The 27554-nt window shown below is 45.3% G+C and overlaps 1 protein-coding gene across 3 annotated transcripts in view; it reads right to left on the bottom strand.

The window, feature by feature from the left end:
• VAMP7 (vesicle associated membrane protein 7) overlaps positions 1-27554 on the bottom strand; it is a 45317-nt gene that overhangs the window by 1476 nt on the left and 16287 nt on the right. For 2 of the 3 annotated variants that reach the window (XM_040323626.1, XM_040323627.1), the window contains 6 exons: positions 16486-16641; positions 13653-13710; positions 11991-12128; positions 4747-4837; positions 2475-2542; positions 1071-1163 (listed from right to left, as the gene is read on the bottom strand). In XM_040323626.1, coding sequence (XP_040179560.1) covers positions 1071-1163; positions 2475-2542; positions 4747-4837; positions 11991-12128; positions 13653-13710; positions 16486-16641 — 604 coding nt within the window. The remainder of the gene's footprint in view (positions 1-1070; positions 1164-2474; positions 2543-4746; positions 4838-11990; positions 12129-13652; positions 13711-16485; positions 16642-27554) is intronic. The other variant, XM_040323628.1, reaches the window with a different exon arrangement.

The raw sequence follows: 27554 nt of genomic DNA, 5'->3' as shown, positions 1-27554 counted from the left end.
AGTGGGAGGCATAGCGCCCCGCCACCGGCGTCAGTGGGAGGCATAGCGCCCCGCCACCGGCGTCAGTGGGAGGCATAGCGCCCCGCCACCGGCGTCAGTGGGAGGCATAGCGCCCCGCCACCGGCGTCAGTGGGAGGCATAGCGCGCCGCCACCGGCGTCAGTGGGAGGCATAGCGCCCCGCCACCGGCGTCAGTGGGAGGCATAGCGCGCCGCCACCGGCGTCAGTGGGAGGCATAGCGCGCCGCCACCGGCGTCAGTGGGAGGCATAGCGCGCCGCCACCGGCGTCAGTGGGAGGCATAGCGCGCCGCCACCGGCGTCAGTGGGAGGCATAGCGCGCCGCCACCGGCGTCAGTGGGAGGCATAGCGCGCCGCCACCGGCGTCAGTGGGAGGCATAGCGCGCCGCCACAGGCGTCAGTGGGAGGCATAGCGCGCCGCCACCGGCGTCAGTGGGAGGCATAGCGCGCCGCCACCGGCGTCAGTGGGAGGCATCTCGACTCAAGGCCCGGATAAAGGCAAGCAAAGGGGGCACACCTGCCAGCTGGGCCACGGTATGGAGACCACTATAGCCATACAACTTTATTAAAGAGACCCTGTCACAAGAGCAATATAGATTCTGGCTTTGCAACCTGCATATCTGTTTCTTGATAGGTTTCTTTTAATGTGTATGTAGAGCAAAAATGTGTCCCTGCTGGGGAGAATCATCCTTTCTATTGGTCCTGGTGACCAATGTTTCTGGTACAAAAAGTGGTTGGAAAAAATTACTTTAATGAATTAAAGAAAAAAAAAACGAAACCAGTAAAGTTAGCCCAAATTCTTTTTGTACAATGTGAAATAGTTTGACAAGGGGGGCAGGCGGAAGGAACCACAGACAGCGGTGGGCACAGGCATTCAACACATCCAAAAAGTGAGATCTAAGTGAAGAGGCCATTGTTTTGCAAAATAAAGAAGCAAAGGCTTGAGCAATGGACAGCCAGCTATAAAGCCTCTTCATTTGCAGGTCCTGCTTTGTTACTTTTTACCCAAAGACAGTGTCACTTTCACCCAAAACGCATTAGAAGAATACTTACTATTGTTACAACAACAATAATGATCGTCAACTTCAAATTCTTCATGCACATAGCCCGAGCCAGGTTTCTGCTTGTGGTCTTAAAGGTGACAGACTAGAAAAATGTAATGTACCAATTACAAAGCAGAAGCAATTTTTTTAGGTTTTCCAAAAAATAAAAAAAGATAATTATGTCAGCTTCACATTCTTTTAAATAAGATTTCTTATCAAAGTTCTTAGTGCAGGGTGGTAAAGAAAGTGTTATGTAGCAATTATGGTCCATTTTCTTACCCTTGTTCTGATCTTTGACACTTACAGAATGATGTGAATTGCTTTTAAAAGGGAATTTATAACATTTGTATATCATTTTCCTTCCTAATTCTATTAAGGATTAAAACATACAGTATCAAAAACATGTTCTTATTTTTAATTAGCTTAAATTTACTTATATGCAATTTCTTATTTCCAGCCAGTAGGTGGAGCTCTAAGCTAATTTTATTTTTTATTTTTACCAGATTACCAGGCTGGTCATCACATTTACTCCAGCAGTCCCCAACCTTCTTGGCACCAGGGACCAGGTTTTGTGGCAGCCAATTTTATATAATATTCATGAAGTTGGTCGCCAGCCCCCCTTCACATCACAACCCCTTTTGCAGTACAGTCCCCCCTTGAAAGCAGTCACACAATGTCCTTAGAAAACACGGGGCAGGCTTCATAGTGTGACCCCTTTCACATTGGGGCGGTTTTCAGGCACTTTAGTGCTGGAAATAGCCTCTGCTAAGCGCCTGAAAACCGCCTTTGATTCATTTAAGTGCGACTTTTCACACCCGGGCGGTGCGCTTGCAGGATGTTCCGAAAAGTCCTGCAAGCAGCATCTTTGGGGCAGTTTGGGAGCGCTGTATATAGCGCTCCCCAAACACCCTGCCCATTGAAATGAATGGGCAGCGATTCGGAAGCGCCGCAACACAGGAGTTTTTAACCCCTTCAGAAATGGGTGGCGCTTTAGCGATAACGCGGCCACGGCCCCAGTGTGAAAGGGGTCTGACTGATCACTGTGATAGCCAATCAAAGGCTATCACAGCAATCAGGTGACATGGAATCGGACATTCCGGGTCCTGATCATAAGGGTGAGACCCCAGGCTTTGTGCTGGGAGCACGCCGTGGTACAAAAGGGAGATACGCAAATATGCGGCCCCACAGAAAAAAAAGCGCAGTGCAGTGGGGCAGTGTATTTGCGCACAGTCAGCGCAAAGGAATTAAAATGGGTGCACCATGTATTCAATGTTTATTTGAATAACAAAGATTTAATATGGAAAAACTAAATAAAAAATCAATCAGGCTAAAAACATATACAAAGTTCATATTGACCATAGTTACATGAAACATTGATCTACAATATGATGTCATAACATATCCGAACACTTACAGAGTCAACCAGGTTCTCCGTTTTATCTATTAATAACTCTAACCGCTCTCCTCTTTGCGCCACAAGATCTGTAAATAAGCATGAAAACAAGTTACAATAAAAGAAACTTTTTATTCCAAATAAAGCAATGCAACAAAAGGACATGTTCATGCAACATACACATGCGTGTTGGTGTGTGTCGTATTGTTCTGTGCTATAATGTGTTATTTTTATGCACTGCAATCTTTACAGAGCCTTAGAATGCACTGAACACAAATGCAACCTGTCCTGATTTTTCAGCAGATATGTCAGACAAAAGGACCTACCTAGGCTAGGGCTGCCAGGACAGTCACCAGTGTACGTCATTTAGCTGACCCGATGACCATGGTAGTCAAAACCTAACACTTAACCTAAACCTCTGACCCTCCAAATGGAATGGTCATTATTATATAAAATTCACATAAAATAATCTTAGTTTTTTACACCAAATGCAACATAACCCACCTGCCCCTGATCTTCAGATAGCGGGTGCAATCTCAGGCTCCTGCAGACTCTCGGCATAGTTATCTGCTCATGCCTGGTACAAGCAGGCGGTTACCTGAGAGCAGGAAGATCAATGGACTACGAGAGCACTCACAGTTCATTGAGAACTACAAGCCATCAGCCACGATGGCCGACGGTACTTGTAGGCATTCTTTCACAGGAAAAAACGTAAACCAATCAGTTTTCAAATTGTGACAGTGGGTGCGTGAAGAATATCCCCTGTCCACTATCACAGAGGAGAGATCAGGGGTGGGAGAGGCTGCAGATCCTGAAACATGTTACATGTTCCACACTACAAACGGGTGTAACATGCAACATGTTCCAAAAGCAAACTTATCCTTTAAGACAGTGGTCTCCAAACTGCGGCCCGGGGGCCAGGGGCGGCCCTTTGCTTGATTTTATCAGGCCCTTGGGGCATTTCATCCACTAATACCAACATTAACCCCCCCCCCCCCCGCCCACACACACACACACACACACACACACACACACACACACACACACTGAGACCATTGAGGGGGCACAATTCCTCCCAATGACACCAACAATTGGGCAAAAGGACACCAAGGATGGGGCACAACTTCTCCCACTGATGTTGGACCCTTTTCTACTCCCAATGGCCACAGTCCGGCCCCCCTAATGTCTTAGAGACAGTAAACTGGCCCCCTGTTTGGAAAGTTTGGAGACCCCTGCTTTAAGACTATTTCAGGTACACCATTACTCAGTGCAGCATGTCTGCGCTGGGAAGTAGAAAAAAAAAGGGGGAAAAAAACTGCGCTAAGAAATTGTACTACGCTTGTAAACCTATGGTATGGTCTACAGGTATAGATTGAAAGCAGCGACTCTCCTGTGAAACCAAGTACAGTGAACAAAATTAGAAAAATATATAAAGTCACGCTACCTAAGAGCATACATGTAAAAAAAACTAACAATGAATTCAATTTTATTAATGTTTATGTTCAAGTATTTATGACACAATATGAATTTGTTCACTCAGTATCACAGGCGTTTTTGATTTTTTAATCATTTATCATTCAGTTGGTTACTTTACAAAATTATCACTTTGTGGTGTTTATTAGAGTTTTTTTTATATGTCTGCACTGGGAAGTGGTCATGTAGGTCACAGCTTCCCGCTCAGTATGATGTCATTACCCAAATATAAAAAAACAATGACAATGGGCAAAAAAAATAAAAAAATCTTCCCCATGCTGTCCTAGAGTTAGACTTCAACTTTCTCACACACCATTATTAATCCAGTACCAGTAACTTTTTCTTATTTTTATTTTAAATAAACAAATATGTCATACTAAGCTGTGTAATGGTTTTATATAGAGCATCCCTGATCCTTTCCACTCCTGGCACCTCCTTCTTGCCTAGTGCCCCCACAGCAAGCAGCGCGCTATGGGGGCACCTGAGTAAGCTCACTCCCAGTTGTGTGTCCATTCACACACAGAGCCGAGGCTTGGCCCCGCCGTCTGTCTCTGCTCATTAACTGCGATTTACAGCAGCGGGAGCTAATTACTCGCGCTGCTGTTTCAGCCAATGAGCAGGTAGCGTTCCCAGAAAGCTGTGGCTCTCGTGCACATCGCTGGATCAAGATGGGGCTCAGGTAAGAATTGGGAGGACATGAAGAATGCATGAAGGTAAAAAACCTTGAGCCTTTAGAACCACTTGAATGATAGCAGATTGTACCTCTGGTACTGGTGTTAAATTGGCACACAGGACGTGTTTCTTAGCAGGAAGGACTTACCTATATTTCGGACCATAATGCCTTTCAATTCATCCACCTGGGCCTGTGTCTCCACTACACGATCCACGGTCTTGTTTTCTGAGTGGTGTTTCTATAGGGAGACAATAGAAGGTAAGGATACAGAGATGTGGAGAAGAACGGTACCCTGCTTCTACATGGTCCTAGGCAGTACAGCTGCAAGGTGCCCCTCCTAAATACTGAACCACAGAGGGTCTAAAGAGGGTCTAAAGACGTCCTGGACTTTGTGGTGGAATATCTGAATGATGCCTGCAGCTACAAGCATTATTCAGATATTGCAGTTTTCAGCCGGCGATTCCCTATACCATTAAATGATCATAGCGGCTGGTCAGCCGCTTGATCGTTCTTGCAGGCGGCGAGAGGGGATTAAGTTTGCATTTGTTGCGCTATACAAGTTACTCACTCACTCACTCACTCACTCACTCACTCACTCACCCTCCGTCCTCTAGTGCTTCTATCGACTCACCACTGCGATCGGTGAGTTGGAGAACAGATCCGCTGGCCTGCATGTCCACCATAGAGATCTCCAGCAGACCAGATGGTCGGTCGCCGGAGTCTCTATGATCGTTTGGAGGCTGGGCGCGATGTTATGACGTCACGCATAGCCTCTGCATTCAATAAAGTGGCGCCGCCTCGGCTGGGAAGCTGTGAGCGTTTTTTGATTTTGGGCTTCCCAGCCTAGAGGTGAGATGTGGGGTCTTATTGACCCCATATCTCACCGTAAAGAGGTCCTGTCATGCCATAATCCTATTACAAGGGATGATTACATTCATTTTTTTTTAAAGTGTCGCGTGCAGAAGCGAACGCATACACAAGTCCCGCCCACATATGAAAACGGTGTTGAAACCACACATGTGAGGTGTTGCCCCAAAACGTTGGAGCAAGAGCAATAATTCTGATTTTAACATGTAGGAGAGAAATGTCAGAATTGGCCTGGTGGGCAAGTGGTTAAGCACATTCGACTAGTCCCTCTATCTGATTGGTAGGGCAGAGTACTGGGTAGTTTTCTGCTGTCTTCTGTACACAGTGATCCCCTCTTTCCTGGTTCACCATACACATTTGTTTTAAAGAGTGCAGCGTGAACATATTTCTTCTTGAATCTTCTGTATAGTGAAGACAGAAGAATGATACAAAAATCAGATAAAATCTGCCTGGTATGTGGTCACCTGATGCCCACATTGCTCGAGCGAACACTCTCCTCCGATCACATGTGTCCATGTGACCGGCTAATACAGATTGTGTTCATCCAGTGCTGCTCACATGATTGCTGGGGGCGACAATCGTAGAATGTACAGCTGATCTCATCCATCTATATTCAACATATCGCCTAGACTACTCTCTGTATACCACCTTTGTTCTACCATCAAATCCGCACATACCACTCTGCTTTTTATACATCACTGAAATAGGAACACATTTTACAGTAAGATAATGTGAAGTAAGGCCATTAATATTTACAAAAAAATTATAAAAAAAAAAAAAAAAAACATCAACAGCAAATAATGAAACATTTTATAGCGCCTTCATCCATCAACCATATATACCGTATTTTCCGGCGTATAAGACGACTCGGCGAATAAGACAACCCCCTAATTTTCCAGCCAAAATGTTGGTTTTGGGATATACTCACCGTATAAGACTACCCCTTTCCTACTAGTCATGCCTCGCCTCACGGTGCCACCATTACATGCCAGACTATGCCACTACATGCCAGACTGTGCCCCATTACATGCCAGACTGTGCCCCATTACATGACCAGACTGTGCCCCATTACATGACCAGACTGTGCCCCATTACATGACCAGACTGTGCCCCATTACATGACCAGACCGTGCCCCATTACATGACCAGACCGTGCCCCATTACATGGCCAGACCGTGCCCCATTACATGGCCAGACCGTGCCCTTACCTTATCCCATGCGAATCGCGGCCGTGTAACCTAACATCTTACCTTACCAGAATCGCGGCCGTACGATTTTTCAAAAGCCGCGCCTCCGACGTCTTCTGTTCCGTGATAGGTGGAACATTCAGCTTCCCAGGAGGCACCGTGTTCAGTGTTCGCCTATCACGGAGGCCCTCTCGTCCGAGGACGAGAGGGCCTCCGTGATAGGCGGACACTAAACACAGGACGAGAGGCCCTCCGTGATAGGCGGACACTGAACACAGTGCCTCCTGGGAAGCCGATTGTTTCCACCTATCACGGAACAGAAGACGTCGGAGGCACGGCTTTTGAAATATCGTACGGCCGCGATTCTGGTAAGGTAAGATGTTAGGTTACCGGCGTATAAGACGACCCCAGACTTTTAAGAAGATTTTAAGTGGTTAGAAAGTCGTCTTATACGCCGGAAAATACGGTATGTAGAGGCATTTGATTTTTAACTTGTACACAACTTCTCCCAATACGTCACAGCTGAGCTCATAGGTGTGCGCAGCCTATTGCATTAGGGTGTGCACCCCAAAGCTCAAACATATTTGCATGTGTATATACAGTATACTGATGGTGTCAGTAGGGCAGTGGACAGTGTCAGTAGTTTTTTATTTTTCTTATATATTTACTTTATTTTAGGAGCCCCATTAGGGAGCTTTGGTGAAATATCAGGGGTCTATTTCTGTGCGTTACTGCATGCTTAACGCAGTATATTTCTGCGCATTACTGCATGTTTAACGCAGTATATTCCAGTGTGTTACTGCACGTTTAATGCAGCATATTTCCGTGCATTAGTGCACGTTTAACGTTGTATATTTCAGTGTGTTATGCAACGTTTAATGCTGTATTTTTCTGGGCGTTAGTGCAGGTTTAACGCAGTATATTTCAGGGCAATCTGCACCACACAGGGTGATTAGGGTGTGCCCAGGCACACGCCTATGGCTGAGCTACAGAACTGAACCAGGAGAATATAAAGTCAGGGACAGGGACTTTTGTCCTGCTCTACTCCTGCATGTTCGTAATGGAAGGGTTAGCCAAGTGTTTTACATTAATCAATAAAAGAATGAACTACGGGTACATTGTTTTAATGACATGCTTATTGATACAGTATAAGCTGGCCATGCATTGTAAGATTTTTTTATTTATTTTTTGTTCAGCCCACTAAAAACAGCACAGATGGAGAAATCTCCCCTGCTTGCTTTTGTATTCTGACAGACGGCAACTGCAGATGTTAGAATACCTGAACCGCGCCTGTATTAGATTTGGTTCTGTCACTGTTCGACCAACAATTTCCCCATACACACTATTAGATTTTCTGCAGATTTTTGTCTTCAGGTTTACCAAAACCATGTAGTGCAAGGGCCTGCCTGATTGCATACAAATTTAAACTCTTAAAACGGAGGTTCACCCTCAAAATGAACTTTGTATTTATCAGTAATGCCTAATCCGCTGTGTTTTTTTTCCAGGTCTCCATGGTTACCTTTATTCAGATCGATTCAGCCTCACTTTCGGGTCTTGTTCCTCGCGGGAGTGGGCGTGTAGCTCCCCCCCCCCCCCCCCCCTACGCCTTAAGGCTGTGTGCAATGTCTCCTGGGAGTGACGTTTCAACACTCAACAACGGGGCGTGAACTTCTCAGGACGCCGGCCGTTGTGATGGCAACTGTGTAGTGTTGATGGCGCCGCTCCCTGTCAACACTCCACATGCGCGGGATAGAGCAGTGAATGCTGGCACATCAGCATTCACCGTATCCCGGAAGGATTTACTCGTGGGCTTCAGAGTGCCCACAAGCAAGATGGAAACGTCCATCGAAGATTTTTATAAAACATCTTTTGCGGGAGAATGACTATGCCGGCGGCTGCAATAATAGGAGATGTGAGTACCAGATTAGCCAAGTTAAAAGCGCCAGAAGCATCGAAAAAAAAAAAAAAAAAAACACGAATTCCCGCGGAACCCCCGTTTTAAGGTTTGACCTCATATTATATGATTTTGGTAAACCTGAAGACAAAAATCTGCAGAAAATCTAATAGTGTGTATGAGGTCTTATGCCGCATACACACGATCGGAATGACAAACGGAATGTTGGCTCAAACTTGAGTTGCATACACACGGTCACACAAAATTCCGACTGTCAAGAATGCGGTGACGTACAACACTTCAACGAGCTGAGAAAAATGAAGTTCACCGATTCCGAGCATGCGTCAAATTGATTCCGAGCATGCATGTTTTTTTGCGTGTTGGAATTGCATACAGACAATCAGAATTTTTCTTGTGGGAAAAATTGAGAACCAGCTCTCAAATTTTTGCTGTCAGAAATTCCGACAAAAAATTCCAATGGAGCCTACGCACGGTCAGAATTTTCGACCAAACACACGCCCGTACACACGATCGGATTTTATGACAATAATTGTCTGACGGACATGTTGTGTCAGGTAATCCGACCGTGTGTATGCTCCATCAGACAATTGTTGGCGGAATTAACGACAACAAAGGTTGGCTGTTCATGCTCACCAACTGTCAGACAATAAATCTGTTACGTCGGATTATCCAATCCTGTGTACACAAGTCCGTCCAACCAAAATCCAAAGTACAAATACGCATGCTCTGAACCAATGCGAAACATCAGACAACAATAGTAGAAGTTGCCCAAAGGGTGGCAGTAAAGAGCTGAAAAACAATGTGGTTTGGTGAATGTTGGCTGAAAATGTTCTGCCGTGTGTATGCAGAACAAGTTCACGGCCAACGCCCTTTGAACAAAAATCCACAGAAAAGTCTGATGGAAGTCCGATCGCGTGTACGAGGTTTTAGACTATAACTAAATTGAAATTTGACTTCAAAATGAACATGGTCTGTAGTGCATGTTTATACCTCAATACCATAAATAATAATATTAGATTTTTCACTCCAGCCGTATATAATGAGTTTGGAAATTGTAGAGAAATGTCAACTAATGCATTACAATTTAATTACACCCATTGAGTTTTAGTCGACTAAAATGTACTGACGATTTAGTCGACTAAATACAACTAAAACAATTTCAAAAGACTAAAATGGGACTAAAACTAAAATGCCATTTTAGTCGTAAGACTAAAACTAAATTGAAATTTGTTGCCAAAATGAACACTGGCAGGAAGGTGCCGACAGGGCCACCCATGGCTCAGATCATGACCTCTCCTGACGAAATTCACTCCACGTATGGCCAGTTTAAAGTGGTAGTAAACTCTGTACAACCAATTTTACCTACAGGTAAGCCTATATTAAGGCTTACCCGTAGGTGCTGGAAATATATTTACAATATACATGTGCACCGACGTCATCGGCGCATGCACACTTTAGAAAGGACACGATCGGCCCATTTCTTAAAGAGATCATGCCGTGACTGTCGACTCCTGCGCGGGAGTGACATCACGCGACTTCGGACAATCACAGAGCCGGAGTCCGTGGCCCCAGAAGGAAGAGGGGTGAAGATGGATGCTTCCATCCAACGGGGACAGCGGTGACATCGCAGGCTTCGTTTTCAGGTAAGCGACACATAATAGTGCATACTAGAACATTATGCTTTACTTTTGCAGGGAAATAAAGAGGAAGTAAAACCCATCAGGGTTTACGTCCCCTTTAAGGCAGCACAGAAAAGGCCCCCCCCCCCCACCAACCCCTTATCAATCCTGCCAGATTTTTTACTGTGCTTACCTAGTGAAACAAGATGTACTCACCTAAAGCAGCCCATAGATGATTCAATTTTCTTTCTTTCCACAATGGGTGGAATGAAAATCGCTCGATTCCCCCATCAACAGACTGTGTTGATGGGGGATTGCCTCCCGCATAGAGCCATTATGTTCTGCCGGAGGGGGGGGGGGGCCTTCCCAGCAAGAGGAACACAATGTTTACTGCTAGTGGCTATAGCCGCCAGCAGCAAATCGCATGTAAAAAATTTGACAGGCTGCTTGCACCCAAGTGGGTCAATGGATTGACTTGGATATAATCAGCATGCTCATAGATGGATTGAATGCCAGCCAGTCCCTACTCAACTGGCTGAATTTTGATCCATATATAGCCAGTTTAAAGCCCTGTAAGCATGGGCCCGAATATTGCCTGAAACCAGCTGATACAGTAGATACTGGGCAACATTTGGCCTGTGTATACATGTCCTTGCTTGACAGAAGCCGATCTCACAGCCAGCTTCTGTTGAATAAGCTTGTTGGAAAACCAGCAGCCAATCAGCACTCGCAGCAAATGGCTGCGAGAGCTAACCAGTGTGTTTTGGCGGAACCAATATTGGATGGTTAGTACAGGACCTCCTACCTAGCACCTCAGAATGAAAAAACGATCATGTGTACCAGGCTTTAGTCCAGATTACAGGTCCCTCACCACAATATACCGATGCAGGCGGCTGATGATCCAGGGCTAAAAAACCCACCAGACCACTGGTGCCCTGCCATGATCTTCTGGGTGCCGATAGACCCTTTCTGCTGGACAACCAATTGGAAGTGCCCACGTTACGAAGAGTGTTAAAAAAAAAAAAAAACAGCAGAAAGAAAACATAAGAAAAGGGAAGCATTAAAGGGGTTTTCCACCCATTTTTTAAGTTTATTAAAAGTCAGCAGCTACAAAAAGTGTAGCTGCTGGCTTTTAATAAACTGACACTTACCTGCAACACGGCTCCAGCGACGCGCCGGCCGGGGCTCCGCTCCTCGCCCCCCCTCATTTCTAGTGTGGGCACCCGGCAGTGACAGCTTTCGGCTTCACGGCCGGGCACCCACTGCGCATGCGCGAGCGGAGCGGCGCCGTCCGATTGGACAGGCGCTTGCCTACAGGGAGGGGCTGTGAAAAGGCGATTAAGTTAATCGCCTTTCCGGCCCCTCGGCGGAAGGAGGAAGTGGGACAGGAAGTCCTCCTTTTCCTGAAGCCCCCACTCCCCCCCCCCCAAAAAAATTACATGCCAAATGTGGCATGTAAGGGGGGCGAGGAGTGGGTTAAGCGGAAGTTCAATTTTTAGGTGGAACTCCTCTTTAAGCCGGTGGCATTACATGACTGAAGGTTCAGGTGAGTAGAACTGCCGTTTAGGTTTTTTGTCATATCAACGATTAGTTAGAGGGGGATGAAGTGGGATGCCAACATGGCAGAGAGCGGCTTAAACTTATGTGATGTCAGTGAACTTTGGCTGTTCGATATGGGTACATAATCATTGTCCCTTGCACTGCATTCATTATCTTTATATATTAGATCACTTTATCAGCATAACATTTAAACTTTCAAATCAAAGAGCTTTGGAAATTCTCATTCTGTGTCTCGGACCGTACCAGCTGTGCTGCCAGGACGCTGGAGAATTCGCTGTTCATGGCGTAAGGAAGTGCAGTCTGTGCTCTGGATCCATAGGTTGTCTGAAACCTCTTCTTGACTTCATTTAAGAAACTAAACGCTCTGGACCGTTCAAAGTCCTAAAAGAACACATGTACCACGTCAGGAGCAATACACCTTATAGACTCAGAAAAGTAAACACTGTACAAAAAACACAAATATGCTTTTCACATTTCATTGTGGTCATACTGCAGCTCTCCGATATCCATGTGGGCACCATCAACTGCTGGTCATCAGCAGCTACACAGTGTATAGAAAAAGAAAAATTGAGACCTCGAGCAGCTGTAAAATATACATGTGAAAAACTGGGCAGGACTATAAACGAATTAGAAATATATTCAGTCAACTATTATACTTGTATGTAGAGCTGCAAAATGAGAATCATGATTTGTTTGCTTAGAATAAAGATCACAATTCTCGCGACGTAAAATCTTTCACGTTATATTATTTTTTTTTTCAATTCATTAAAGCAGTTTTTTCCCCCCCAAAAAAAAAGCATTTTAAAGACCGCTGCGCAAATATAGTGCGACATAAAATATTGAAACAACCGCCATTTTATTCTGTAGGGTCTCTACAAAAAAAAAAAAATATATATATATATATATATATATATATATATATATATATATATATAATATAATTTTGTGTATATATATATATATATATATATATATATATATATATAAAAATATATATATATATAAAAATATAATATAATTTTGTGTATATATATATATATATATATATATATATATATATATATATATATATATATATATATATATATATATATATATATATATATATATATATATATATATATATATATATATATATATATATATATATATATATATATTTTTTTTTTTATTATGTTCGAGGGTTCTAAGTAATTTTCTAGCAAAAAAATAATAATATTTTAAACTTTAAAACAACAACGGTCAGAAAAAGGTTTCGTGTATAAACGTTCCTAATTTACATACAGAAGTCTATTCCTTTGATGTAAAAGACAAATTGATACAATGTTTAGACATTCCACTGATAGAATGTTTTCAAAACTTTGGAGATTGCCCAGACTTTGACTTTTGATGGCGGAGAGCAGAGAGAAAATTCTCTGCATACCAAAGATTGGGAAAATGGGAAACACTTTGTCAAGATCACAAGGGGCAAAAAAAAATTACGATGACGATTAATCCTGCAGCTCTACATGTATGTAATCTCAGTGGAACAAATGTGGTTTCATATTGTATTTCCTAGGGAACTTTCACACTGGGGCAGTCAGGCGTTGGCAGTAAAGTGCCGCTATTTTTGGCAGCGCTTTACCGTTGATTTTGCGGCACTTTTTGGCCGCTAGCAGGGCGCTTTTAACACCCCTGCTAACGGCTGAAAAAAAGAGTTAAAAGCTTTGCCGGCACTGCCCATTGATTTCAATGGGCAGGGGCGCTTTAGCAGCGGTGTATACACCACTCCTGAAGAGTCTCAAAGATGCTGCTTGCAGGACTTTTTTTTAGCGTCCTGCCACCGCACCGCTCCAGTTCACTTCAGTATAGTAATGTATGGTCATTGAACAGAATCGCCATAAACAAAACTTAAAAATCACTTACATCATCTGTGATGCACAGGTAAATGATTCTGTCCTGACAGATGTAATGGAACAAGTAACTGAGGATAGAAAAGGAAGACACAGTTATTCCACAGGATAATCATTGATAGTTATATACTGTATATAAAGAGACAGATGAAGATATTGTTAGAACACATGTACAAGACATTATAATGAATACGCAATGTAAGCCATTATCTCTGCCTTTTCTTTCCTGTGCTCTGAGCCTAGTGCTGTAAATTGTGCTTTGTTTACATTCATCTAGCTGCGGGTAGTGCTGTACAACCATGCCAATGTCCGAAGCTAGAAAATGATGAGCTCTACACTGTGTGCACAATTATTAGGCAAGTTGTATTTTTGAGGATTAATTTCATTATTACTAGGGTTGTCCCGATACCGATACTAGTATCGGTATCGGGACCGATACTGAGCATTTGCGCGAGTACTTGTACTCGCGCAAATGCTCCCGATGCTTCTGCCGATACATTTTTTTTTTTCCTCAAGTGACGAGAGGGGGCGGAGAGCAGGGGGCTGAGAAGGGGTGGGGAGACAACGGAGATCATTGGAATACCTTAGAGGGGCGGAGAGCGGGGATTGAGAAGGGGCGGAGACCTAGCAGCGAAGATCGTGCTAATTGCTGAGCTGAGAGTGGGCAGAACGGGCGGAGAGCAGGTGGAGTTCAGACGAGCAGGAAGGACATCGTAGCAGGCAGGCAAGTAAGTAAAAGATTGTGTAAAGTGACTATAGCCAATTAGACGTATTCTCGGCACCCGCCCGCACTCCCGCAGCATCGCTCCCTGCCGTTTGTCACACTATAGCTGGGGATGAAAAGCTTTTCCTAGGCGGCTCCTCCCCGGCTCTGACATGTCTCAGAGTCACAGGTCATGAGGAGGAGCCTGAGAGGAGGGGCAGCTCTCTCACTGAATTGAGCCGTGCTGTATCTGAGGTCTGTGTTGGGAGGGGTGAGTTTTAAAGTGTGCCAAGTGTGCTAATTCTGCCCAGGAAAAGCTTTCCATCACCAGCTCTAGTGTGACAAACGTCAGGGAGCGATGCTGCAGGAGTGCGGGGGCGGGTGCCGAGAATCCGGCTGGACAGAAGCACATTGCTATGTTACATCTAAATACAGAAGCCTGGCTTCCGCCCACCCTCTCCAGCCACAGTCTGTGCTGGGAGAGGGAAGACATTCCTGTATCCACCACCCACCTGTATCCACCACCCACCTGCACTCTGCACCCACCTGCACGCTGTACCCAACTGCACCTACCTATACCCACTGCCCACCTGCACACTGCCCTCTGTACTCCCCTGCACCCACCACAGACCTGCACTCTGCACCCACCTGCACGCTGTACCCAACTGCACCCACCTACAACCACTTGCACGCTGCACCCACTGCCCACCTGCACCCTGCCCTCTGTACTTTCCTGCACCCACCACCCATCTGCACCCACCTGCACGCTGTACCCACCTGCACCCACTGCCCACCTGCACGCTGTACTCCCCTGCACCCACCTGCACTCTGCACCCACCACCCACCTGCACCCACCACCGACCTGCACTCTGGACCCACCTGCACTATGCACCCTGTCCCCACCTGCACACTGCACCCACCTGCACTCTGGACCCACCTGCACCCTGCCCTATATACTCCCCTTCACTCACTGCCACCTATCAGTGCCAGCTAACCTGTCAGTGCCAGCTATTAGTGCCCATCAGCGCCAGCCACTAGTCAGTGCCCATAAGTGCCACCTATCAGTACCAGCCACCTATCAGTGCCCATCTGTCAAACTGTCACATGACATTGAAAAAAAAGTATCGGTATTCGGTATCCGCGTACTTGAAAAAAAGTATCGGTACTTGTACTCGGTCCTAAAAAAGTGGTATCGGGACAACCCTAATTATTACACAACTACGATGCTCACAGCCAATCCAAAATGTTAATAAACTTCAAACCCGAATATTCAAAAAAGTAAAAAAGGGAGGTTTTGGCTTTTTTTGGTGAATATCTATGGGTGCTTAATTATTGGGCAACTATTAGGCTTCATTTCCACTGGCGTTTTATACAGCCACTTTTGTTAGCCTTTTTTACAGCTTAAAAACCCCTGTCCATGTTTATTTTGTAAAAAAAAAAAAAAAAAAATTTTTATGAACTGGAGCTCAAAAACGCCGCGGTAGCGTTTTTGGGCGTTTGAGCGTTTTTTAATGTCTGGCGTTTTTAAAGCTCTATTGCTGGAGCCACAGAACGCCGTGGTACTAGGTTTTTTTACAGCTCAAAAACGCCTATGCCATTTGCAGCTCAAAAACGCCTATGTGGGCATGATGCCATAGAATAACATGGACAGGCGTTTTTAAGCTGTAAAAAACGCTCAGAAAAGTGGCTGTAAAAACGCCAGTGGAAATGAAGCCTTAGGCCTCATGCACACTGGACGTTTTTTGGACATTTTTTCAGCAGCCGTTTTTGGCTGTAGATGTCTTTTTTCTCCATCATGTTATCCTATGACATAGGACAGCTCCATAGTGAGCCTGCATGTCTGCCCTCATAGCAAGCGGTTTACTATGGTGGCTGACACCAAGGAGAGGAGTAGCTGAGAGCACCGGCAGGGGACCCTAAAAGAGGGGGTTCGGGGCCGCTTTGTGCAATATCATCACAGAGCAAGTAAGTATAACATGTTTGTTATTTTAGAAGAAAAATCCTTTACAAGTGCTTTAAGGAATGTACAGAGGTGGCGGATTCTCTTTAAAAAAGACATTTGATTGTTGCACCTTTACTTTTCTTTGTTACACAATATTACCCAGCCAGAGTATTCTACAATATCATATGGAAAATACCTCACCTCTCATGAGAGTAGGTCAGCTTGTTGTTTTCTGATGGGATCTTGGCCAGGATCTGCTCTGTCACCTCCAGGAAATTTCCCCCACACCAGGCATGCTTGGCCAAGATGGTGGTTCCTCTTGCAACAACAGAGAACAAGATAGCCATCTCTTGCCTGCTAATAGAGAAACACACATATTAGAGTCAGATCTGTATGAAGCGCCTCATTACTCAGAATCAGCATCTACCACATCAAATGTCAATGACTCCTCCACTGACTCAGGCTCGGTCATCCTGGCTTCCTGCGGCCGGCTAGAAAATAGAACTAGGGATGAGCCAGATACACACCAACCGTTCTAATCATTACAGAACATGAAATCGTCTTTCCGATTTTAGTCTCCATTCACACCTAGGCGTTTTGTCGCCTGTAGTGTGACGCCGCTGCCGCCAGAGGGCTGGAAACACATTGCCCTCTATGGAGATGGTTCACATCTCCACGCCGAACGCCTGTCGCCTGCCGCCTCAAAAAAGGTCCCGGACCTTGTTTTCAGGCGGCTTTCGGCGTTCGAGGACCAAAACGCGTTCGAGGCGTTTTGTCGCCGCAAATCGCGGTACAAAACGCTGCTATTTGCCGCCGCAATTCGCGGGACAAAACGCCGCGATTTCGTCCACCTAGATGTGAATGGAGCCTTATACATCGAGGTCACATATTAAAACACAGCAGGTCATCAAAGCAACTCACGTTCATGTGCACCAATCAGATATTTAAAAGGTCACTATTAACCACTTGCCTACAAGGCACTTTCACCCCCTTCCTGCCCAGGCCAATTTTCAGCTTTCAGCGCTCTCACACTTTGAATGACAATTGCGCGGTCATTCTACACTATAACCATGTGAAATTTTTATAAATTTCTTACCACAACTAGAGACTTTTTTTGGTGGATTTAATCACTGTTGGGTTTTATTTTATTTTTTTTTACTAATTTATAAAAAAAAAAAAGTTTTTCTTTGTTTCTGTCAGTAACTTGTTTTCTCCTTCACTGATGTGCACTGATGAGGCGGCACGAATATGCCGCACTTATTGGCACAAATATGTGGCACTGATTAGCACAGATGGCCGGCACTGATGGGCAGCACTGATGGGCAGCACTGACTGGCATCACTAATGGTGCAGTATTGTAATCAAGGCACTGATGATTAGTGCACTGATTACATGTCTGGATGTCCCCTGCGAGGAGATTCCACTGATCAGCTCCCCTCACCACACACTGTCAGTGTGAGGTGATGAGAGGCTATTACCGGCATTTCCGTGTTTACATGTGACTGGCTGGGATTGGACACAGCCAATCACATGGTTAAAAAAAACGCGGCTCTTTACAGAGATCGCCGCGCAGGGCACGTGAGAGCGGCTGTTCTGGGACGACGTCCCAGAACGAGAGCTGCACCACCCCTCCGCCATTTGACGGCGGGCAGGCGGCAAGCGGTTAAAAGTGGTTCTAATTGCATATGCTTTTTCACCTTAATGCATTCCCTGTATTAAAAGGGGTTGTAAAGGTTTGTTTTTTATTTTCTAAATAGGTTCCTTTAACCACTTGCTTACTGGGCACATATACCCCCTTCCTGCCCTTCCTGCCCAGGCGCAATTTCAGCTTTCAGCACTGTCACGCTTTGATTAACAATTGCGCGGCCATGCAACATGGCTCCCAAACAAAATTGACGTCATTTTTTCCCCACAAGTAGATCTTTCTTTTGGTCGTATTTGAACATCTCTGCGGTTTTTATTTTTTGCGCTATTAAAAAAAAATATATATATAGCGACAAATTAAAAAAATATATATTTTTTTTTTACTTTTTGCTATAATAAATATCCAATTTTTTTAAATATATATATATTTTTTTTTTCTCAGTTTAGGCCGATACGTATTCTTCTACATTTTGGGGTAGATTCAGGAAGCTTTTATGGCGGCGTATCTCCAGATACGTTGCTGTAATTTCAAATCTGCGCCAGCGTATTGTTACGCCGATTCTCAAAGGCAGATACGCTAAAAAAAATAGGCTTCCTCCGCCGGCGTAACTTGAATGCGGCGGCGTAGAATTGTGTGCAATATTACGTTGGCCGCTAGGGGCGCTTCCGTTGTTTTCGGCGTAGAATATGCGAAATAACCTAGATACGCCGATTCACAAACGTACGTATGGCCGGCGCAATTTATTTACGTCGTTTACGTTAGGCTTTTTCGGCGTAAGGTTGCTCCTGCTATTAGGTGGCGCAGCCAATGTTAAGTATGGACGTCGTTTCCGCTTCGAAATTGGAATTTATTACGTCGTTTGCGTAAGTCGTTCGCGAATAGGGCTGGTTGTAACTTACGTTCACGTCGAAAGCAATGACGTTTTGCGTCGGAATTTCGAGCATGCGTACTGGGATTTTTTCACGAACGGCGCATGCGCCGTTCGTAAAAAACTTAAAGTACGCGGGGGTCAACCTAATTTGGATAAAACATTCCCCCCTCAACATCATTTGAATGACACGCGCTTACGCCGGCCCCATTTACGCTACGCCACCGTAAGTTAGGAGGCAAGTGCTTTGTGAATAAGAAGGGGCGCCTGAATCCAGCCCATTTTTGGTAAAAAAAAAACAAAAAACGCAGTAAGCGTATAGTGATTGGTTTGCGCAAACGTTATAGTGCCTACAAAAAATAGGGGATAGAATGATGACATTTTTTTTTATTTTATTTTTTTTTATTACTAGTAATGGCGGCGATCTGCGATTTTTGTCTTAAAGGGGTTAAAACGAGTTCAGAAAAGGAAGCTGTTGGCACTTGGCTGAGAGAGAGAGGAGGACACACCTGATCAGGGTGGATTAAGTTTGAGATCGAGCCACCATTGCTAAACCGTGAAAACCTCCCCTTTGGAACCCCTAAAGTAGACAGGAAACCCCAGTGTGGGACTGGTATAGTGGCAGTGAGCCAAACTCTTGTTTTCCTTTTCACCAAAGTTATGGACTTTTTTGTGTTCATTTGCTGAAGAAATCGGGTTTTCTGGACCGTTTGCTAGTTTAATAAAGGTAATTTTTACAAGTGGCTGGCAGTGTTCCTGAACCCCTATATATCACACACTATCAATTATTTTGGTGCAAGACGAGCCAGCAAATGCCGAGATAAAATCATCTATAGGTTATGTCACACACTGACCGAGTGCTAAAATAAGGTGTAAAACAAACAGAAGCAGCGCAGATTATAGACTCTGGGCCAGATTCATCAATAGATACGACGGCGGATCTCCTGATCCGCCGTCGTATCTGTGAGATCCCACGGTCGGATCTGTGAGATCCCACGGTCGGATCTGTGAGATCCCACGGTCGGATCTGTGAGATCCCACGGTCGGATCTGTGAGATCCCACGGTCGGATCTGTGAGATCCCACGGTCGGATCTGTGAGATCCCACGGTCGGATCTGTGAGATCCCACGGTCGGATCTGTGAGATCCCACGGTCGGAGCTATGCGACTGATTCATAAGAATCAGTTCCGCATAGATCTCCCTTAGATCCGACTGGTGTAAGTGACTTACACCAGTCGAATCTTAGGCTGTAATCTCCCGCCGGCCGCTAGGTGTCGTCGCTTTTTTTTTTTACACGTCGCATATGCAAATGAGGAGAACCGCCGATTAACGTCCGTACGCCCGCCCGTCGCTCTTTTTCAACGTCGTTTGCGTTCGGCTTTTTCCGGCGGATAGCTACCCCTGCTATATGAGGGGTAGCTAATGTTAAGTATGGCCGACGTTCCCGCGCCAAGTTTTAAATTTGTTACGTCGTTTGCGCAAGTACGTCGGGAATACGGATGGCCGTAAGTAACCTAGCCGCCGAAAACAATGACGTCCTAGCGACGTCATTTGGAGCATGCGCACTGGGCTTTTTCGCCGGCGGTGCATGCGCAGTTAAATCGGCTGATTTAAATTGTACACTCCCCTAGCCGCGGAATTTGCATTCCGCCGGGGGGAGTTAGGATCCGACGGTGCAATTTGCGAGGTAAGTGCTTTATGAATCATGCACTAGCCTCGCTAAATTGCACCGGCGGATCGTAAAACAGGTAGATCTGGCGGATCTAAAGATCCGCTGATCTACATGAATCTGGCCCTCTGACTTCACTTGCTGCATGCTTGCTCCAGATTTGAGACTCACGGTGTATTGAAGCCACAGATCAGTAAGAGATTCAGGCAACTTACATTTCTGGAAGGATAGCAATAATCAGCCTACATATTTTTCTCAGGACAGGTTTCATTTAAATGCAACAATGTTATGTTTGCTTCAGTGAGGAATGATGAAAGCCCCGTTATCGGTTTACTGGTTTTAATGCTGTATCAGCTTCCCTGTATTCAGATAACAATGAGAAAAGCTGGACAAACAAGTCGTTTCACTTTCACTCTGCCAAACTTGGAAACATCAATGAGTTTCCCAGCTGTGACTTTGTGTTTTATCGAGAAATGTCTCCCCTCGAAAAATGGGTCTGCGCGTGCGCAGTAACAAACGTCACTCCAGCTGATATGTTGATCAGTTGGCGTGATGTAAACAGCGCATGCACAGATCGTCAGAGACCTTATCTGACGCTATGCAAGCAGCGGGGGAACTTAGTTGTCGGATTGAGCCTCGCTGTTGCGGGGTGGGTGTGTTGAAGGGCGGATTTTGTCTATGTTGCAACCCGCCCTCGCACACACAGGCAAAACCCCGCCATTCAACACACCAAACCCATCCTGCAACACAGACAAAACCCGCCCTTCAGCACACGGAAAACCCCGCCCCGCAACAGCGAGAAACAATCTGACAAGTACAGTCTCCCTCCACTGTTTACATAGCTTTGAATAGTGCCCGTCGAATATTGTCTCCCGTTCAAAAAAAATGCCTCAGACGATCTGCGCATGCGCGGTGTTTACGTCAACATATCAGCCAGAGTGACGTTTTGTACTGCGCATGCGCAGACCTATCAGGGACATTTTCAGACGGGAGGCATATCCTGATAGAACACCGGCCACAGATGGATTGAATCTTGCCTGGTTCAGCAAGGACTGGCCGCATGCACAGTGTTTTCCCAAGTATTCCAATGGCTCTTGTAGAAAGAAATGTTTGGACAGCCGCACTCTGGAAAATCCTTCTCGGTTGCCTTTTATTGATAAAAGTATTCAAACACCACACATCACAGCAAAGACAGGGGCATACAGCTGACGTTTCGCACTACAATCAGTGCTTACTCATAGCTGGCTCTAGTTCACACCATGCAGTCAGTTTCCGGTGTAAATAGGAATCGCACCGCTTTACTTTTCAAATCACATGCGATTTGCAGTGAAATTTGAGCCACTGTCTCCCGCTGCTGTCAATCAAATCCAGTGACATGGGAGGTGGGAGCTGTGTCAATGGACGCAGCAGCAGGACTCGGGAGCACACCGGCATTGGTGCCCCCATGGAATGCGGCTGTCCACGGGGGCACTCGATGTGGAGGAGGAGCCAGGATCACCGCTGGGGGGGCCCCAGAAATTTAGTCAAGTGTAAAGAAGGCCTAAGAGACAAATCCAATGTAGAAGAACAGCTGCCCTGTACATATAGTTCCAAACTATGGCCATTATCAAGCCGTTAAAACATTTACACCAACTGATAGAATTATTGACACGACTTGTGGTCACATTTATATGTTTTTTAACCATGTAAAAACACAATTGTTTCCTTTAAATTGGAATTTCATTGAGACGGGAGAAGAATGGTTCATACTACAATAGCAGAGCACACTTGCATGCCCAGGAAAGTAATAGTCTAGTAGTATAATTACACTCGTTAGTGGATTGTAGATTTGCAACAATGGCTGTCAAACGTGCCGTGAAGAATTACAGGCAAAACAGTAATTTCCTTGCGGTCCTCGGAGGATGAAGTGGTTTTTCTAGATAAACTGGAATTTCTCTAAGCCTCTGGCAGCGGTTTTATTGGGATGATTTAGACGCACAAGCAGCAGTCATTGAATGGATATTATATGGATCATATTTACAAAGCACTGAATGTGACATTTACTGGTAGTAAATCATTTACTGTACAGTAGAATAAAACAAATATCCCAGGAAGATTCCCTTGGAGTGAATGTCACATTACAAAATACGACCCAAAGCATATAATCCATGGCTACATATTGTCTGTTAATATTGAAGTTCTAAATGTACCGTATTTAATCGGCGTATACCGCGCACCTTTTCCCCCTTAAAATAAGGGAAAAATCGTGGGCGCGCGATATACGCCGATTCCCGCGCCTAGTTTGAATGCCTGCGCCGACATATACCGAGCGCAGTACACTCGGGTACATTCGGCCAGGCTCGGCTTCGCTCGTGCTCACACATAAACGTCACAGAGCGTGAGCACGAGCGATGCCAAGCCTGGCCGAATATAGCCGAGTGTACTGCACTCGGTATATGTCGGCGCAGGCATTCAAACTGAGCGCGGGAAGCGGCGATTCGACGGGGAGACAGCGCGGGAGAAGCCGGGAGGACACCACCGAAGCCGCAGACGGACGCCGGACCCGACAGGACCGCCGATGGACGCCGAGCAAGACACCAAAACTGTAAGTACTAAAATGTTGTTTTTTTTACAGGAATTGCGGGTCCACATTAGGGGTGCGCGCTATACGCCGGATCGCGCAATACCCCGATAAATACGGTAATTCATTTTCACTTTATGATATGATTTAAATGAGAGCCTCTTAATACAAACAACTAAGTAATAGTAGTACCATCATCCTAAAAAGTCAGTTAGAATAGAACTAGGGCTAAAGGGAACCCAAAGGCCCAAAAGACCATAGAAGGGTGGGGGCAGGAGGACTATATCGGTACTGGATAGAAAAAAATAAAATGAGATAAAAGATATACATCAATTTATTAACATGGTATCAAAAAAGACAAAAATAATCATAAAATACATCACAGAAATAGTATAAAACAGTAAGCATATTGCGGGACCAACCATACAGGTCACCGAGCTAGAATCGACCCTAAACAAGGATCACGGTGAAGAGGGGGTCACACAAGGCAGGATCTCAACTAGTTTTGCAACAGTTGCTTCGTCAGGAGAATTCTAAAAATGATACTTAATTGTTAGCATCAAGGGCTATAAACATATGGATAAACATGTATAAGCCAGTTAGGTATCAGCAAACAAGTATCAACAGTATATAAAGTATAATTAGGGGAACAAGCACTGTGTGGCTTACCTATAAAAAACACCCACTCGCTCTGAAGTTTGCCGATACCCAACTGGCTTATACATGTTTATAGACCTTGATGCTAACAATTATGTATCATTTTTAGAATTCTCCTGACGAAGCAATTCTGTTGCGAAACTAGTTGAGATCCTGCCTTGTGTGACCCCCTCTCTTCATCGTGATCCTTGTTTAGGGTCGATTCTAGCTCGGTGACCTGTATGGTTGGTCCCGCAATATGCTTACTGTTTTATACTATTTCTGTGATGTATTTTATGATTAGGTTTGTCTTTTTTGATACCATGATGGCAAGTTTGCGCCTGCGCAGTCCTTGAAGGAACTTCCCCGTTAGGGGAACCTTAAGGACAAGTCACCGGCTCCAGCCAATTCGTTCTCCGGGCCCCCGATGGCACGGGAGAGCCCAGAGACGCACCGGATGGCGGCGGGAAACATCCCCTCTAGCCACCTATAAGAACAATCAAGCGGCAGAACTATGATCTATGACCGCTATGATCATTCTTATGGTGCACGGAATCGCCGGCTGAAAAGGATATCTGAATGATGCCTGTAGCTGCAGGCAACATTCAGATATCCCCACCTCAATACTAGGATAACATATGACGGCGTGCGGTATTAAGGTGGCTAAACAAAAATGCTTGAAGCTATAAAACACTTGAAAACACATTTCTATAACACTTTAACCACTTCCAGCCCAAGTTCGTCATATGACGTCTTTGACCTTCAGAGGGTATATGTAAATGATGGGTGCAGCTACAGGCACCATTCAGAGATCCTTGTTTTCATGCAGCGATTCTGTAAACCATAAGAACTATCATAGCGCTGGTTCCACCGCTTGATCGTTCTTACAGGCGACAGGAGGGGACCTCCTGCCGCCATCCGGTGCTTCTCCTGACACTCTCGCACCATCGGGGACCCGGAGAAAGAATCGCCCATAGAGTTTTCCAGTGACCAGATGGTCACCAGTCATCTCTATGACCCTTAGAGTCCCGGGCGCAATGTTATAACGTCATATCTGGGCCGCGATTGAAAACAAAGCCGCAGCTGGTAAGCATGGGACCATTAATTATTTTTTTTCCCCTGATATCATGCTTTCCAGCCTGGGGGAGAGATGTGGGGTCTTAGTGACCCCGCATCTCTCCATAAAGAGGACCTGTCACACATTTTTCCTATTACAAGGGATGTTTACATTCCTTGTAATAGGAATAAAAGTGATAAAAAAATAAAAAATGTAAAAGAAGTGTCAAACTAAATAAAAAAAATGAATAAAAAAACGTTCCTGTTCCCGGAAGCTCGCGCTCAGAAGCAAACACACATGTAATTCCCGCCCACATAGGTAAACCTCGTTCAAACCACACGTGAGGTATCGCCGTGTGCGTTAGAGCGCGAGCAACAATTCTAGCACTAGTCCTTCTCTGCAACTCTAAACTGGTAACCTGTAAAAACATTTAAAGCGTCGCCTATGGAAATTTTTAAGTACCGTATTTATTGGGGTATAGCGCGCTCCCGTGTATAGCGCGCACCCCTAAAGTTGGCCAGAAATTCCTGTGGAAAAAAGGATTTTGTACTTACAGTTTTGGTGTCTTGCGTGGCCTCCATCGGCGGCCTCGTCGGGTCCGGCGTCCGTCTGCAGCTTCGGGTGTCCTCTTCGTCGGGTCCAGCGTCCTTCTGCGGCGTCCTCCTTGCTCGTTTCCCGCACAGAGTTTGAATACTGCGCCGGCATATACCGAGCGCAGTACACTCGGGCAGGCTCGGCTACTGTCACGCTCACGTCCTGTACGTCCAGGACGTGAGCGCGAGAGGAGCCGAGACTGGCCGACTATACACGAGTGTACTGCGCTCGGTATATGCCGGCGCAGTATTCAAACTCGGCGCGGTAAAGCAGGTATCGGCGTATATCGCGCACCCACGATTTTGCCCTGATTTTCAGGGCAAAAAAGTGCGTGGTATACGCCGATAAATACGGTACTTAAGTTTGGCACCATTCCATGAGTGTGCGCAATTTTAAAGTGTGACATGTTAGGTATCTATTTACCCATTGTAACATCATCTTTCACATTATACAAAAAAAAGCATGAATCCCAGAAGGCTTCGGTGAGGCGAGTGGGCCAAGAGAATGTCATCCTTGCCTAGGTGAGGAATGGAGGAAGTACAACCAAAAAAAAAAAAAGCACTAGTTTCCCAGGACGAAAAAAAAAAAAAATCAGTTGTGTAACAGATAGGGGGGGGGGGGGGGTGGCTGAACAGAATGATGCTGTAATATTCGGGTGAAGGTTCACTTTAACCATGCAAAAGAGAACTTGGAGTGCGCAACTGTGTGTTCTCCTAGTTCTCAACCCACAGACAAAATAGAATATTGTCAAGTTAATGGACACATACTGGACCCAACTAAACTTGGTCTAGGCATCTAAGCTTTACAAAAAAAAAATATATAAACTAAATGGACAAATCTATGGTGAACACAACTTCTGTTCTATCCTATCCAATTCTTAAGGCCCATACACACACTCTGACTTTTTGACAACGCTCAGACGGACTTGTTTGATCAGACAATCTGACCGTGTGTACGCTCCATCGGACAATTGTTTTTGAATTTTCATCAGACAAATGTTTGCTGTGCATGCTCTCAAACCTTTCAGCAACAAATGTCCTATGTCGGCTAATCTGATCGTGTGTACACAAGTCCAAATTCCAAACACGCACGCTCAGAACCAATGCTAAACATCAGACAACAATAGCAGAAGTTGCCCAAAGGGTGGCGGTAAAGAGCTGAAAAACCACGTGATTTGGTGAAAGTTAGCTGGAAATGTTCGCGGCCAACGCCCTTCGGACCAAAATCCACGGAAAAGTCAGATGGAAGTCCGATCGTGTGTATGAGGCTTTATAATGAGCCATAATAAAGACAACTGTGATACATATGTATTCTGCAAAACCCCTATTCCCACAGTGGTTGATCATCTGATCCCACGTTCACAGCTACAAGGGCTTGAAGACTGAACTTCCAACAGAAATGGGCAACTTTCCCCCATGACATGACCAAGATTCACAATTCATGATCAAGATTTTTTCAAGATTTAATAGCAGAGTTGTCTCTTTATTACATGCCTGCTTTAAGAGGCACCGTGGAGTACTGCAGGATAAAGGGGCTTCATAGCAAACCCAGAAAGCTTCTATTCAGGAAAATCAGAAAAATTTTAGTTATTTAAAAGGAATTTTCACTTTCAAAATCACTGTACTGCCCTATGCCGGTGTATTGTCACAGTTTGCTGCCTATCCTAGAATGCTCCAGAAGTCACGTGGCGGCCAACTGCGCATGCGCGATGCGTTCCAAACGCAAATGCGATGCGTTCCAATGCATTCACGACAGTGCACACCAGTGAAACCTCGGTCGGCATCCACGCTCTTTCCTTAACATCCCCGTGGATTGGAGGATGTTAAAAAAAGAGCCAGGAGGCCGAGCGAGCGGACTCGAGCCATCCGAGCGAAGCGAGGACGTGAGGCCGACTGGTCACTTTCCTCTAAATCCACGTCGCCCTGAATTCCGGGTTCGCTGGTGTGTACTGTCGAAAATCCATTGGAACGCATCGCACTTGCGTTTGGAACGCATCGCGCATGCGCAGTTGGACGCCACGTGACTTCGGCTGCATTCTAGGATAGGCAGCAAACTGTGACACTACACCGGGAACACAACAACTACATTTCAAATACATGTGTCTACCTTCATATCTGAGCATGGCCTTCCTGTGGTGTCTCTGGGATAGCAACTGGAGAAAACCTCCCCAATGGGGACATGGGCAGCAAAAAACCCAATGCCGCGTACACACGATCGGAAATTCCGACAGAAAACCGTGGA

The sequence above is a fragment of the Rana temporaria genome, chromosome 9 (genome assembly GCF_905171775.1).
Source record: "Rana temporaria chromosome 9, aRanTem1.1, whole genome shotgun sequence".
In the NCBI taxonomy this organism is placed as follows: Eukaryota; Metazoa; Chordata; class Amphibia; order Anura; family Ranidae; genus Rana; species Rana temporaria.
The sequence above is the reverse complement of the archived record's forward strand: the minus strand, read 5'-3'. Positions and strand labels throughout refer to the sequence as shown.